Source organism: Phaeoacremonium minimum (genome assembly GCF_000392275.1).
Source record: "Phaeoacremonium minimum UCRPA7 unplaced genomic scaffold PA7_03_scaffold_270, whole genome shotgun sequence".
Lineage (NCBI taxonomy): Eukaryota > Fungi > Ascomycota > Sordariomycetes > Togniniales > Togniniaceae > Phaeoacremonium > Phaeoacremonium minimum.
In genome coordinates, this window is record NW_006921175.1 from 42,214 (window position 1) to 56,505 (window position 14,292).

A 14,292-nucleotide genomic window follows, 5' to 3' on the forward strand; every position below is an offset into this window, starting at 1 on the left:
CTAAGCGAAATCAGTCAGCTTCCTCCGGAGAAGCAGATGCCGATGCCAATGATCTTTATCGGTTAGAAGGGGCACGACGCACTGCGTAAACCATTGCCGCTTGAAGGGCTCACTGTTGAAGTACGAGAGGGCAGTCAGGTAGGATCTAGTAACAGCACAATTTACATTCGTAAGAACACATACGTGTGGCGTGATGTGGTACTTGACGATTGAGGGGCAATACAGTTGTGTGTCAGTAGTAAAATGGTGATCCGACGCCCATGTAAGTACAATTTTAACCTGGGGTTTGAGGAATTCGTGGGACGACTCTGCTGTTCGCGGACAGCTGCAGCCCCTTAGTTTATCGTCACGCGGCGTAAACAAATATCCTGATGATTATGGATATCTTGACTGGAACAGTGGGGGAAATTCACCAATGGAAGACATAGTAATGCTGCCGGTACAACAAATGCCCTGTTGGCGTATCGAGCCTCAGCTCCGTTGAAATGATAAGTGTAAGGCTAGTATAAACTATATGAGAACGCCAAGCTTCAGAGCACTGGAGGTCTAGACTCATTACGTAGTGTTTATTGTAATGTCTTGAAACTGCAACCGTCAGCGAGGGCTGCTAGGTGAGGTCAGCCATCCAGTCACTAATCTAACCCACTAACAGCAATGGAGTCCTTAAGGTGGGATTTCTGACATCCTGGTCGAGTTTGTTATCAGCGGCTTGCAAGGGAGCTGGACTAAAAACCGTTAACAAAGATTAACTGAGACATAGGGATCAATCCTCTTATCTTGTTAGCAAATGCTCATTACTCAATATCACCACCCCCACATCCCTGCTCGCATATATCCTGAAGCCTTCCGCATCGGGAATGTAGCTGCCGGGTCGTGTTATCGCCCGCATCCCCTGATCGCCCCTTATCGCCCGACCTGCTGATCCTTTCGTTGCTGACCTTGTTACTCTCAGCAGGACCCGCCCGTCCAGCGTCATGGCCATTCACGTCAGCGCGGTCACGCCGACAGGTAGGCGAACACGGCTGGAAGGAGGAGGTCGGGTGTAACCTTATAAGCCCTGCATACATATTCAGGGCCGATCAGCTCGTGTGAGCTTCCTCCCGCCTCGTCATCTCTCAACAGCTTGGGTAGCGGAGCTGGTTGACATCAACGCTGGAAACATGTCAGCCGCAAAGGACTTTACGGATCCTGAGAAGGGCGCAAGCCCTGTCGGAGAGCCCTACGGCCATGATCACGGCCACGAGGCGCGTGCTCGCCAGGCGTCAATTGTTGCCGCAAGCCTCATTGAAGACCCCGCACGATATGGGATAACGCAGCGCGGCCTCAAAAGCAGGCATGCGCAGATGATTGCGTTGGGAGGGACAATTGGAACTGGGTAAGGCGATCCCCATTCGTCGCACTCTCCGTGCCAATGAATACCCAAGGGCGAGCTAACTCAGCAATTCAGTCTTTTTGTTGGATCTGGTCAAACTCTTGCCGGAGGAGGCCCTGCCTTCATCCTCGCAGGCTACATCTTCCTGACCTTCCTAGTTCTCTGCGTCGTCACAGCGGTCACGGAAGTAGCCACCTACCTTCCAGTGCATGGAGGGACAATGTCATATTTTGGTTATAGATATGTGTCGCGTTCGCTCGGCTTCGCCCTGGGCTACCTGTACTGGTACGCTCTGGGCATTCTTGTACCCTACGAGATTACCGCTGCTGGTCTAGTCATCGACTATTGGCCTAACAGCGTCAATATTGCCGTGTGGATCACAATCATGCTGGTGGTCATTGTAGCACTGAACTTCATGCCGGTGCGCTTCTATGGAGAGACGGAGTTCTGGTTCGCAGGAACAAAGGTATGTAGCCAAATGCGGCTCAAAGAATGAGAAAATAGGAAGCATACATCCTCTAACTTAGTATCTAGGTTATCATGATGATCGGACTTTTGATGTTGTCATTTATCCTCTTTTGGGGCGGTGGACCATCTCGAGACCGACTCGGATTTCGATATTGGAAACATCCAGGCGCGGCAGTACGTTATACAGTAGGAAGCGGTGACGATGCCTACACTCTACCGGGCAGCACGGGCCTGTTTGTTGGTTTCTGGCACACACTTGTCGCCTGTGTCTTCCCCTTCACATTTGCTCCAGAGCTTATCGTGGTCACCGGTGGCGAAATGGCGAATCCACGACGAAACCTCCCTATTGCAGCGCGTCGATACTTCTATCGTCTCGTCATCTTCTACGTCCTTTCCGTCTTGGCGATTGGAGTGACCTGCCCCTCCGACGACGCACGATTGAATAACGGAGGTGCCGGCGCTGGCTCATCGCCTTTTGTCGTCGCCATCGCGAACGCCGGGATCAGCACGCTACCAAGCATCGTGAACGCCGTTATTCTGATTTCTGCATGGTCATCGGGGAACTCGTTCTTGTACATCTCCAGCCGAGCGTTGTATTCCCTAGCGGTTCAAGGGTCTGCACCTAGTATCTTTAAGGCGTGCAACCGCTGGGGTGTCCCATACAATGCTGTCGCCGTAAGTTCTCTGTTCACCGCCCTTGCGTACTTGAATGTGGCTTCATCCGGCTCTGTCGTCTTCAACTGGTTCGTTAATTTGACGAATACCTGGGGAATGATCTCCTGGATTTGCTGCGGCATCATTTACCTTCGATTCCGAAAGGCAGCCAAGGTGCAAGGTGTCGAAGTGCCCTATCGTCATTGGATACAACCATATGGCGCTTACATTGCCATATTCATGTTCACATTGCTATGCTTGACCAATGGATTCACCGTGTTCTTCCCTAAGAACTGGTCAGCTAGCTCCTTCTTGACAGCTTACATTGGCATCCCCATCTTTCTGGTCATGTACTTCGGCCACCGAGCATATTTCTGGAAAGATAGTTGGGCATGGGCTCCGGATGAGGTCGACATGCAGACCGGCCTTCAGGAAGTCATCGATGCGGAGCAACCAATGAAAGAAAGGAAGGGACCGTTCAAGTATATCTTTAGGATTATTGAATGATTGACGGGCGTTGAAAGATTCGCCATATATAGACATCATTACGTGTGTTCCGGCAATAGCATGGGAGGGTTAGGAATATGGCAGATACCGACAAAATACATGTGATTGGTGTCTTGATAGTCAAAACAAAATAGATACTACAACGAGATCTGTGAACAAAATTGAGTCACTGCCGAAGCCATGACGCAAGATGTCCATTTTGCTAGAATCTAACATGTATCCGAGTCTATCATTCTCAATCGAGTTTGAATTAGTGTGGGGTGTCTGGGTAAGCTACGAAGTCTCCAGGAGCCTAGACTAGGTATGCACTTGTTGATCGGCCATTCAAAGTGGCAGCACATCAAATTCTGGTGTCTCAAAGATATCCCAGTTATCAGATGCAGTAGGGTTACCAAACGGCACCAATGCTGCGAACCTCATGTTATACCTGCCCGGTGCGATCTGCGTGCCGTTTGCGAGACGACCCAGCCACCACAGCTCTACGCCATAGACACCGGCAATATCTCTCGGCAGATCTGTTATTGGCAGACTGATCAAATCATTTATGTCATCGGAGCTTGCGTTGAAAAACGACTTCCCCGACGCTTGTGCCCAACTTGTGACCGAGCCAACATAGCCAGCTACGCCAACAGCAGGTGGGTATTTCCAGTCGCGCTCTGTCCACCCGCTATTGAAAATATCCCATCGCAACATAGTAGTGGCATAGTTCATCCGCGTGTACAGTTTAGGGAAATCTTGTATGTCTGTGGCCAAGTCGAAGGTGAAATTGCTCTTCTGGCTGATCGGGACGCTACTGCGAAGTGAAGTGAGCGTGGGGAACCCAATTGGAGACTGGAACATGATTCCTATATCCTTGTGTAGATCAGCCGCGAGTCCCATGTAGGGAACGGACAATGTCTCGCCATTACTGCCTGAAATGATGACTTTACCACTGTATAATGGAAGATTTGCTGGAGTGAGGCCTTCGGGGTATTTGAATGAAAATTTGGCAGTCTTGGTTTCCCCAGGTTTGACAGTAAATGTGCCCCCTGGATAAGAGATGGCCGGAACCATGGTCTTTGGTGCTGCCATCACCTCCTCGAACCAGGCAATTCTGGGTACGCCCCAGTATGCAGTGTCCGTGAGTACAGTTTCCATGCCTCCAAAAGCTTGTGAAGAGAACGTGTACGTGACGGGAGCAGCGCCTACGTTCTCGATGTCCACACTCTGATACCGACTGAAATGGTGTGTGTCGTTAAGTGCGAATTTAGCAAAGGACAAGCTCGTCGTGTAATCTAAGACCTTGGAAGCGTTGACAATGCCGGTACCAACTTGCGCCACAGAGGCAAGAAACCCGAAGTCATTCCCTTCTCCAGTCCCGTCATCCCAACGCACAGCCTCGCCCGACGAGATGAGACGCATCGCTAGGCTTTTGGCGAATTTTGGACCATGGACAGCGCGACCACCGTATTTGCCAATGTAGAGAGCAGCAACACCGGCGACATATGGGCATGCCATCGATGTACCACTCAAGATGGCGTACCCATTATTGAGGTATGTTGAAAGTATCCGTCCTCCTGGTGCAGCAACATCTGGTTTGATAAACAGCTCATTGGTTGCACCGATGCTGGTGAAAGTACTCGGTGCTCTCCCATCTTCATCGTTGGGCACACCAACGATGTGCTTAATCGGAGCCTCTGTGAAATCCGCGGTGACATTCCCTCCTGCCTTGATCGTGTTTATTATTGCCGCTCCTGCCTCGGACTGAATCATAGCGATAGTACTACTAGTCTCTTCCGTCGTCGGAATCACAACGGGCATCTCATTTGAGTAGAATAGAATGAAAGAAGCATTGAACGGTGACAGGTTCTGTTGCTTCACTGAGAAGTTGCAACCCCCTCTGCGAATGAGAACCACCACGTTAGACAAGTCGGGAGTGTCGGCAGGTAATGGTTGGCATGCCTCATTCTCGATAAATGTATCCAGATTCAATGGAATAATGGGCCAATCCTGGATTTCTGACGGAAACCAATCCTGCATAGACAAATATGCAACATAAGTAGCGTTAGACATGCCGTCGAGATTGAATGTTGCCTTGAAGGATGACACTGCGAGTACGTCGGGCTCAATTGATGCAACCGCAACAACATGCTCTCCAGAGGAGCCACTACTTGCTGCATAGGCACCGGCCTGACCATCGTTTCCTGCAGAGATAGTGACTACTACGCCTTGGTCGACTAGTCTGGAAGCAACTGTAGCCCATGGACCATCGGTCCAGCCGTTCAACCCCCCGATTGAACTTGTTATGATGTCCGCCTAGTGATGCGTGAGATACAAAACGATTCTTTGACTCTTGGGGCACTTACACCTTCTTTGTATGCCATAAGAAAAGCATCAATTAGAGTATCTTCATCAGTCCCATCGATTTGACTGAAGACCTTGTACATGAATAGGGTAGCTTCTGGAGCGACACCAGTGAAGCTAAATATTTATCAGCCGTCAGCGCCGTGTAAGTCAGTCACAGTTCAGGCACAACATCAGTCAACATACATGTCGCTTTTGCCTGCAATAATGCCTGAAACATGTGTGCCGTGCCCTTGCTGGTCCATTGGGTCAGTATCTGGCTCCTTTTCTCCCGCCTCCGGCCAAACTATAAGGATTAGCAAACGCACATGATTACGAGAAGTTGTATACATACTTCCATCGCCAACCAAATCATATCCACCAGCAATTTTGAAGCCAGGGCCAATGCCACCGCCCAGCTGAACAACTTCAGCTTTGAAAGTTCACAGGTAGGTGAGAGACTCACTGCAGGATGGGTATAGTAAACGCCTGTGTCGACAATAGCAACTTTAGCCCCTTTTCCAAGGATGCCAGCAGCATGCAATTTGTCGACACCGGTCATGTGGTGGATAGAGTAGTTAAAGGCAGTCGCCTCTTCGCTGAAAGACTTTGAAGGCGCACCCGGAGCTAACTTGATTCTTTTGGATTGCCATGCTCTGGAAACAGGCTCAATTGATTCAAGAGTATCAATATTCTCATCTTCGCTTTCGACTGCGACACCACTGAAAATGTCGCTCTGGAAAACTCTCAGAATCTTGGCACCTCGAACATTAGCGACCTCAGCGGCGGCCGCCTCGGCATTGGTGCCCTGTGATGTGATGAACAGAGAGTTCCGTGATTCAAAATGCTTCTCGAGACTTACCTGAGCGAACTCAAGTATAAACCGCTTTGGCGCTACTGTTGTTCTATTTCCCGCTGTTTCAGGAGCAGGGTTGTCGTCACGCCGCCTCAGTGGTGCTTTCTGAGCGAGAACCCCAGTTACAGCCGACAGCACAGTGATGAGTTTCGGTAACCGCATGGCGTCTGTTGAATTTCACTAAAACAACATACACTTGCATCGGATACTCCTGGAGATACTCAAATGATATTTAATCGAAACCACTCGATGGTATTCATACACCATTCCGCAGTATGTAGCGCTATCTATGGTCAAACTGCTTGAAGCGCTTGTGAGTTTAGGAGCGCGATCCAACATCGTATTCGGTGATGTTGACCCCTTAAAGCAATGTTCCCGAAACTTAATGGAGCAACTGTAATTGTGAGCATGCGGCTTGGCGACCGTTAAAAGCTTGGCTTGCCTCTCAGGTTAGGAGCATCACATTTCTATCCCCTCCGAAGGCAGCATGCGGAGCATCGGACGAGACTGAACCTTGGGACCCGTCGCTTTAGCACCGATCTCGCACCAATATATTTTTGACGCATTGCTCGTATTCAACATGTTGTTATCTGATAAAGTTTGACCTGCAAGATGCCTCATTTCAGGGTCTCTGCAACCCTGCAGCGCAATGCAACGCTGTAGTCGCGACCTGCTAGATCTTGTCCAAGCGCGTACAGTCGAGCTGCCGTTTGCGGAAAATCGAGATCCACTCTAGGCGCAGCCCAAATCCCCTCGGTGGTGTCTCCAAAAGAATGCCGGATGTCAACCGGAGACCGTAATTCCTTCAGCCCTGCCAACGTCCTTCGTTCTGTGAAGCTAGAATCCGGCTTGTTACTCAATTGTTGTGAGAAGTAAAAGAACCCGAGTGCTCTGATATCCAGGCGGCGACTTCCTGACAAGGTGCGCACCAGATGCTAGGATCGCTGCTAAGCCGTGCTAACACATCAGTCAAGACTGAGAATTTTTCTTCATTCGTCTGAAGAAATGGGTGGAATAATATTGATATGTAGCTATGCGTTTTGGCAACCTCCGAAATTTTGGAAAATAGGTAATCTCGGAAAGCACCTGGGCTCATGACTTCTTCTTGGTCACCAAGAGACTTTCTGATACCAGAGAACTTGTCCATGTAGTAGTGTGCGTCGACAGTCTTCCATTCAAAAGGAAGTACAATAATATCGCGGTCAACTCCAAGTGACCCAAGTGGGGAAATATAGCCAATGTCGTACTCGTGGAGTAAATCGTATGTCCTGTCGTTGATGGTGCCGCCAGGGGGCCGGAATCCGTGGTATTTGACCCCGTGCTTTGAGGCTTTCTCAAAACTCTTTTGGAAGTTGACTTTCTCCTCATCAGGAGAGAGACTACTCCATGTCTCATGTTGATACCCGTGCCACGCGATCTCGTGCCCTCGGTGTGACATTTCCTTCACGATATCAGGATAGACGTCGAGACTCCAGGCCTCGGCAAAGTAAGTTGCCTTCACATCAAACTTATCGAGCAAGTCTAAAATCCGTGGAATCTGGTTTTTGACTGAATAGTGACTTCCGATCGGTTGCTCCGCAGGCCAAACACCTTTATTGACATCTTGTGCTTCGCCCAAATTGTCCATTGTGAAGCTAATGGCGGCCTTGTACTGGCCTGGCCATGCGTGATCCTCCATTGTGCAACTTCAGAGGAGTGGGCAGATTATCAGTGACAGGGTTTTGGTAGTTATCAACAATGGTTTTCGCTGACTGTGAAGGACAATTGTAGGAAATAAGAATTGGTAGACCGACACCTGACGGATCTTTGAGAAGCTTATGAGGAGGGGTCTCGAAATCCGGCAATTGAATTTCCCCGCACTCGACATGGATGCATCTTGGTAGCTCATCAATTACGTCGTTTAAGTATGAGCAGAAACCTGGGACTCTTCAAGTTACAGGATATGGGATTGTCAGTTTACCTGAATGACAAAGTTTCTCATCACAGGCTTCTTTAGTCAGGAATGGTCAATAATAGTCGCTGTAGGTGTCCTGCAGGTTGCCTTTCCTTCAATGCTACAGTGGGGCTCACTAGCAAATGTGTAAACGAGTCAGGATGGGGGAATGGACAAGCTGAAGACCAAGGCAATTCTCATTTCCTCAGGCATTCAGGATTTATTGCAGAAGACAATGTTACTGATACCCAATGCCTCATGATTATTCATATCACGGGCACTATGTTCGCCGCTCCGAATCGTTGAATGATGCCGCCTTTAGGTATCTGTGTACATGGCAGACGGAGGGCTTGGTATGAATGGTCCGCTCCGGCAGCGTTTATAAGCACTTGATTATAAACGCCCAAAAGACTCCTTCTGGCTTAGCGGCATCAACATCTATATAGCAGGCGAGGGCTTCTTGTTCAACAGCATAACGCCCAACGACCTCTCCCTATGCTCAGAAACATGCCCGGCACTTCCCCAGTTATACTCATCCTCGGAGCAGGACCAAACATAGGCCAGGCAGTCGCTCGCACTTTTGCCTCGAGAGGCTATAAGGTTGCCCTTGCTGCTCGATCACTAGAGGAGGCAGATAGAACGGACAATCAACTAAATATCAAGAGTGACTTCTCCAAATCCGACGATGTTGTCAACGCATTCAAAAAGGTCAATGAAGTGTTTGGTATTCCAAGCGTAGTCATTTATAATGGTAAGCCCTGGTACCCGAGGATGCATTTGAACTTCTACTGAATATCCACAGTCAGTGCCTCGACGTTCACCCCACCCGAGGACCCCTTCGCCCTTCCGCTGGCCGCTCTCAATCGAGATGTGACAATCAACATCACTAGTGCTTTTGTAGCCGCGCAACAAGCCGTCTCTGGTTTTGCACAGCTTCCCGCTTCTGCCTCAAAAACATTCATCTACACTGGAAACATCCTGAATATGACTATCCTCCCGGGCTTTCTCGACCAAGGCATTGGCAAATCCGCCGGCGCACATATGATCTGGGCTGCTTCTGCTGCATATAAAGACCGCGGCTTTAAGTAAGCGATTTCCCACTTTGGATCACGGTTGAAACTAAAATTATTGTAGGTTTTATTATGGTGATGAACGAAAGGCGGACGGAACGGCCAAATATAGAGTCGATGGAGAGGCGCATGCGAAACTCTACTGGGAGCTTGCGGAGGAACAAAAGACGCAGGGCCCGTGGATGCAGACATTCGTCAAAGGCATGGGATACAAGAAGTTTGACATTTGATAGGTATTAAGTCTTACTCTGTATAATGCTTTATCCTGGTTGGTAGTGGGTTGGCAGTGGGACTCTTATTGCTCTGTGAACGTCGAAACATAACTATGGTCACTAGTATAGTGGTTGTACGAGTATCAAAAGTAGTTGTTGTATGTCCTAACTAGTAAAGCTAATTTGGGAACAATAAGCTCGCTGTGAGGGAGACAAAGCGATAGGATCGGTGACTGGGGGCATCGCCAACAAATAGGGGGGGGAGAGACTTCATGACTAGCCCGCTACAATAATCTTTGCCTTGCCGAACTTCTTCTATTTTACTTATTCGTGATATTGCTACAGTCCATGTTGTCTATGCCTTGCCATCGGCAATTTCTTTTCTGAGCTCTCCCTTCATGCGTGTGACCGTCCCGGATCCTCCATAGACCAAACCAGTATACAACATAGCAACACTTGCGCCAGCATTCAAAACTTTTAGAGCCTGCTGGCCATCCTTGATGCCTCCGCTCGCGAAAATCACTTTTTGATCCGAGCTCTTGCCTGCGTTTGAGGTGACCTCGTCTGTGCCTGCTTGCAAGGAGTGCCCGTCTAGCAGTTTTCGATATCTCTGGACAAGGTACAGGGTTTGATCAAACATCGTAGGACCTGAGAAGCCACCTTGCTCCGTGAGCGCTTGCTGCTCTTTGACGGTGAGCTTTATGCCGGCCGGGACCAGCCCTTGCCTTCTCTTGGTTGTGTTGCCCACGATGACGCCGTCGACGCCGCTCATCCAGACCGCCTGGACAATGCCCTCTATCTGGGAGTCCTCGTCTTCATCTGGGGAGACCTTGACCATGACCTTTGGCTTTGTTTTCCTGGCCGTTTTCCTAGCTTCGTCGACGACAGCGCTTAATATCTTTGTTAATGGCCCAGTAGCCTGCAGGTCTCGCAGACCCGGCGTGTTCGGGCTGCTGACATTCACCACTAGCACATCGGCATATGGTGCCAGGCGGTTAACACAGTAGACGTAGTCCTTGGCAACAGCCTCCACGTCTCGCTCGTCTGTCTCCTTGTTCTTAGCAATCTGCACCAAGAGCAGCCGGCCAGGTAGCAGACTTCCTGGGGGCACCTCGGTTCCCTCGCCATTCAGCACCTGCTGCTCAGTAAGGCCTAGCGACCGCGCAAACTTCCTCAGCCTGTCGCGCAGCGTAGCGGCCATCGCGTCTGCTCCTCGAGAGTTCAGGCCATATCTGTTGATCATACCCTCCACGGCTGGGACACGCCACACGCGCGGCTTCGGGTTCCCGCCCTGCGGCCTGGGCGTGCATCCGCCCACCTCCACAATGCCGGCGCCGAGGTCGAAGAGCGCATCGGGGATCTCAGCGTCCTTGTCGAGGCCGGCGCTGATGCCAATTGGGTTCGCGACGACCGTACCAAACACTGAGACGGCGAGGTCGGACGGCTCCTTGGCCGCGGAGACGAGGGACAGCTCGGGGCGTTCGCGGGGATTGAGGCCCAGCTGGTAGAGCGTCTTGAGAGCTACCGTGCCAACGTGATGGGCATCCTCGGCATCGGGCAGGACCAGACGCAGGAGAGGCGGAACAATCCAACGGTGCACCGAGGCGCGGGTGTCGGTAGCGTAAAGATAGCCGACATAAAGAGATGCGGTAATTGAAGCGCTCCAGAAGGCGATGCGCAGACGGCCGAGAAGAAGGGAGTCTGTCGAATGAGAGGAGCTGGAGGCATGCCGCCTTGAGCTACGTGCGCCGAATCGCGAGGTCGAGGGGGTGAATGCAGATGGCTTAACAGGCCGCAGAGCGGATCGAAGGGCACATCGAGCTCGCAGAATTGAAGGGGCCATGCTTGAGTTGAGATGCTGGACCGTGCCAGCACTCAATGGCTTCGCGATGCTGGAGGGGAGGTGGAAGGAGAAGAAGGAGATTGTCGAGGTGCAAGTGGTCGGCCTGTGATGTCAGGAAATTTTGGCGGGATGAAGTACTGTACAGTACTCTTGCGGCAGCATTCCTGCTAGCGTCGACTGACTCCTGCAAACCCCCGAGCACACGTTGTTCACCAGCCAAATCGCACGACCAGTGGATCAAAGCAGATCAGATCAACTGACAGCTGTCGCCATCTTGGGAAAATCTAGATTTCTCTACCGATGCTACCCATGCCATGTATGTCTGCTATGTACAGAAACGAGATGTTCTATGAAGGTATAGTTATGGGGTCCGCGGAAACGCCGTTCTAAATGCAATGCAAAACAACCACGCAGACGCTGTTACGCGCAGTATCGTGTCTATGCCGCCATCTTCTCTAGCACGCGTGGCTCTCCTCCGCCGAACTTCCTCGACTCCTCCTCTTCCTCGGCCTGGCGGTTGAGATAGCTCAGATATGTCTGCCAGCCAACCGCGATGACCCCCGCAAACACGCTGCGGTACTCGATCGGCACGAATGTGAAGCTGAAGGCCGTCACCGCGGGCCACAGCTTCATCGAGTTGACGAAACTGATCGGCACAGTGCGCCTGATGCGCTCCCAGACTTCAGGCAGAGTGTCGCCTACCAGCAGCGCCTGCATGCCGAAGAAATAGCTGTTGAAGATAGGCGTGAAGCACAGCTGGTTCACGACGACTTTGGTACCGAGCGAAACGAAGTGCGAGGCATAGTTGAAGTTATGCGAGAGGAAGAGGAACCTGAGACGGCTGTCAGCTTCTAGAGGCTCCAAAATGATCACACCATGTCGCAGCATACCACTTGTAACTTGGGATCGAGGATATGCCCCCAATCAATAGCGAGCGCACCGTCCGCACTGGGTCATAGTCCTTGCCGCTGATACGCTGGGCAGACAGGTCTGCGCAGAAATATATGACCAGAGACGTGCACACCTGTGTCACGTACGGCCTTCGTCGTTGTGCACGCGCATATGCCTGAGCCAGCCTGGTCAGCGGACCCAGCCGCTGCCAGAGGGGGAGAGCTGCGACGGTGTTGGGTACAGGGACCGGGTCCTCCTTCTCTGGCGCATGGGGCTTCGAGGACTTCGGGCGGCGCTGGCCTGCCCCGGGCTTTGGGCGCAGGAACTGGATATGTCGCCGCAGAAGAGCGCGGTAGAGAGGCGACACGGCCATTGCCCGTCGCGACGTGTAGGAATTGTTGCTCAATGCATGGTTGGGCTCGATCAAAGGAATCCGGCCTCGAAACCGACTTTCGCTTATCTGACTCCGTAAGCCGAGAAATTTTCGGATGGCGTGCCGCGCCGTAATCGGCTAAACTGCCGATCACACACGGCCGCGGCTCTCTTCCTCGGTCTCTGCAAATAGCTTCTCTCCACAGCATCATGATGCGACAGAATGTCTGATATTTTGCCCAGTACTGTTAATTCTCGCATTGCATGTCAATTCTTGTATTATGCACGCGTGATGTAACCCCGACCTGGTGGCTCTTAGGCGTGTAATGGCATTGGCGTCGCTGGCAACTCCACAGGGCTTCTCACCCCTGCAAACTCGTGAAAGATTTGTCTTTTTGGTAGCTCATGGCCTGCGTCTATTCTACCTTCTCAAATTGATTTTGTCCCATTTTGTCGTCCTTATCTTCCAATTCTTGCTTCCTCCTCCAGCGCCAGGAGCCAAGTATAAGTATCAAGATGATACCGAGAACACTAATGACGACAGCCGAGATCAGAATGATTATCAATAGTGGAATTGGATGCTGGGGTTGAGGATGACTGGATATACGTTGTCAATGTAGGTGAAGTTGCGATGCTAGTTACAGATGACGAAGTTAGGTTGGGCGATGAAGAAGCTACCACCTTATGGCCCTCTGGAGGTTGACTCTGGTCGTCCGCACGTCGCCCTTGTTCAACGCATTAAAGGTGTACCTAATTGGACAACAAGTCTGGTCACCACATGCCGGAATCGAAACATCGAAGACTGTTGTTATGATGACCGCATTGGGGTCTTTCGACGCATCTTGCTCACGTAAATCGCTGGTGATGGGCTGTATTTGGTTGCAAGTCGACCCAGCCGGACAACACAAGACTGTACTATTGTCTGCAAGTCATAGGCAAATTTCCCCAACGGGACATGTGAAATTGGAAGAAGGTTGGGGACCGTTGCTACAGAACGAATAGCTCGAAGACATGGTAACGCAGCAGGTAGAAGACCGCAGTGTCACGCAATGATAAAAGGGTTTGGTGGTACGTTCAATATATCTAGTAGTGTTTCTGCATATCTAATATATGTTATACTTGAATGATTGAGGTCAAAGCATTCTTATGCGGTTGATGAAACAGACGTGCATCATCACGACTGTGCAACATCCAAGACACCTTTAGAAGCCTGATACATGTTAAACACAATCAACAACTACCCCGTGTAGGCTGGAGAAGGAGCGCCACACTTTGTGATTGGTAGACCCCGTGAAGAGCCTCCAAACGCCAACTCCTCACCCCGCAAAGCCACGATCCTGGAGCGAGATGACACTTAGCTACATCTGGAATAACTTCATCGACGTCACATCTAGAATGGAGAAATTCAGTATGTGGTGTTTGACTTTAAGACCATCACTGTCAAACGGCACAATCAGTACGATCGTCAGAGGTGTACATGACTTGGCTCATTTGCAGCAATCGAGCCCGTTAGGAATTTCGTCATCTGGTAAGCCTCCGACGTAGGGGTCCTTCAGGGCAGAAAGCTTACTGAAGAATAACGTTCAGATCGTGACTCGACCGTCGCTGTTAATCCGGAGCCGGCGCCACCCGGCTGTCTGATCTATGATGCTACCCTCCCGCGGAGACCCTGAAGTTGGCGACTTGACACGGTCATGGATTTCCCAATTTCAAGTCAAGCAGAAAAGGTGAGAGATCTAGTCTTGTCATACTATCCTCGACGGAAGACTCCAAGCCCGTTAATAAAGTTCTC

The 14,292-nt window shown here is 50.7% G+C and overlaps 5 protein-coding genes across 5 annotated transcripts; 2 read left to right on the plus strand and 3 right to left on the minus strand.

Annotated features, from left to right (window-relative positions):
• Positions 1-1,592: 1,592 nt before the first annotated feature.
• UCRPA7_3295 (putative proline permease protein) lies at positions 1,593-3,001 on the plus strand (the record flags this gene model as incomplete). Its single annotated transcript, XM_007915878.1, has 2 exons — positions 1,593-1,838; positions 1,907-3,001. The coding sequence occupies 2 exons, from the start codon at positions 1,593-1,595 to the stop codon at positions 2,999-3,001; spliced, it is 1,341 nt and encodes a 446-aa protein (XP_007914069.1).
• Positions 3,002-3,325: 324 nt separating this feature from the next.
• UCRPA7_3296 (putative minor extracellular protease vpr protein) lies at positions 3,326-5,885 on the minus strand (the record flags this gene model as incomplete). The annotated part of the gene is made up of 5 exons (XM_007915968.1): positions 3,326-4,744; positions 5,347-5,461; positions 5,531-5,630; positions 5,679-5,742; positions 5,790-5,885. 5 exons carry the CDS (start codon positions 5,883-5,885, stop codon positions 3,326-3,328), a joined length of 1,794 nt encoding a protein of 597 aa, XP_007914159.1.
• A 2,722-nt stretch (positions 5,886-8,607) lies between these two features.
• On the plus strand, positions 8,608-9,412 carry UCRPA7_3297 (putative short-chain dehydrogenases protein; the record flags this gene model as incomplete). Its single annotated transcript, XM_007915905.1, has 3 exons — positions 8,608-8,863; positions 8,915-9,197; positions 9,247-9,412. The coding sequence occupies 3 exons, from the start codon at positions 8,608-8,610 to the stop codon at positions 9,410-9,412; spliced, it is 705 nt and encodes a 234-aa protein (XP_007914096.1).
• A 337-nt stretch (positions 9,413-9,749) lies between these two features.
• Positions 9,750-11,237, minus strand: UCRPA7_3298 (putative dihydroorotate dehydrogenase protein; the record flags this gene model as incomplete). Its single annotated transcript, XM_007915925.1, has 1 exon — positions 9,750-11,237. The coding sequence occupies one exon, from the start codon at positions 11,235-11,237 to the stop codon at positions 9,750-9,752; it is 1,488 nt and encodes a 495-aa protein (XP_007914116.1).
• Positions 11,238-11,675: 438 nt separating this feature from the next.
• Positions 11,676-12,501, minus strand: UCRPA7_3299 (putative mpv17 pmp22 family protein; the record flags this gene model as incomplete). The annotated part of the gene is made up of 2 exons (XM_007915940.1): positions 11,676-12,069; positions 12,128-12,501. The coding sequence occupies 2 exons, from the start codon at positions 12,499-12,501 to the stop codon at positions 11,676-11,678; spliced, it is 768 nt and encodes a 255-aa protein (XP_007914131.1).
• Between the last annotated feature and the right edge of the window lie 1,791 nt (positions 12,502-14,292).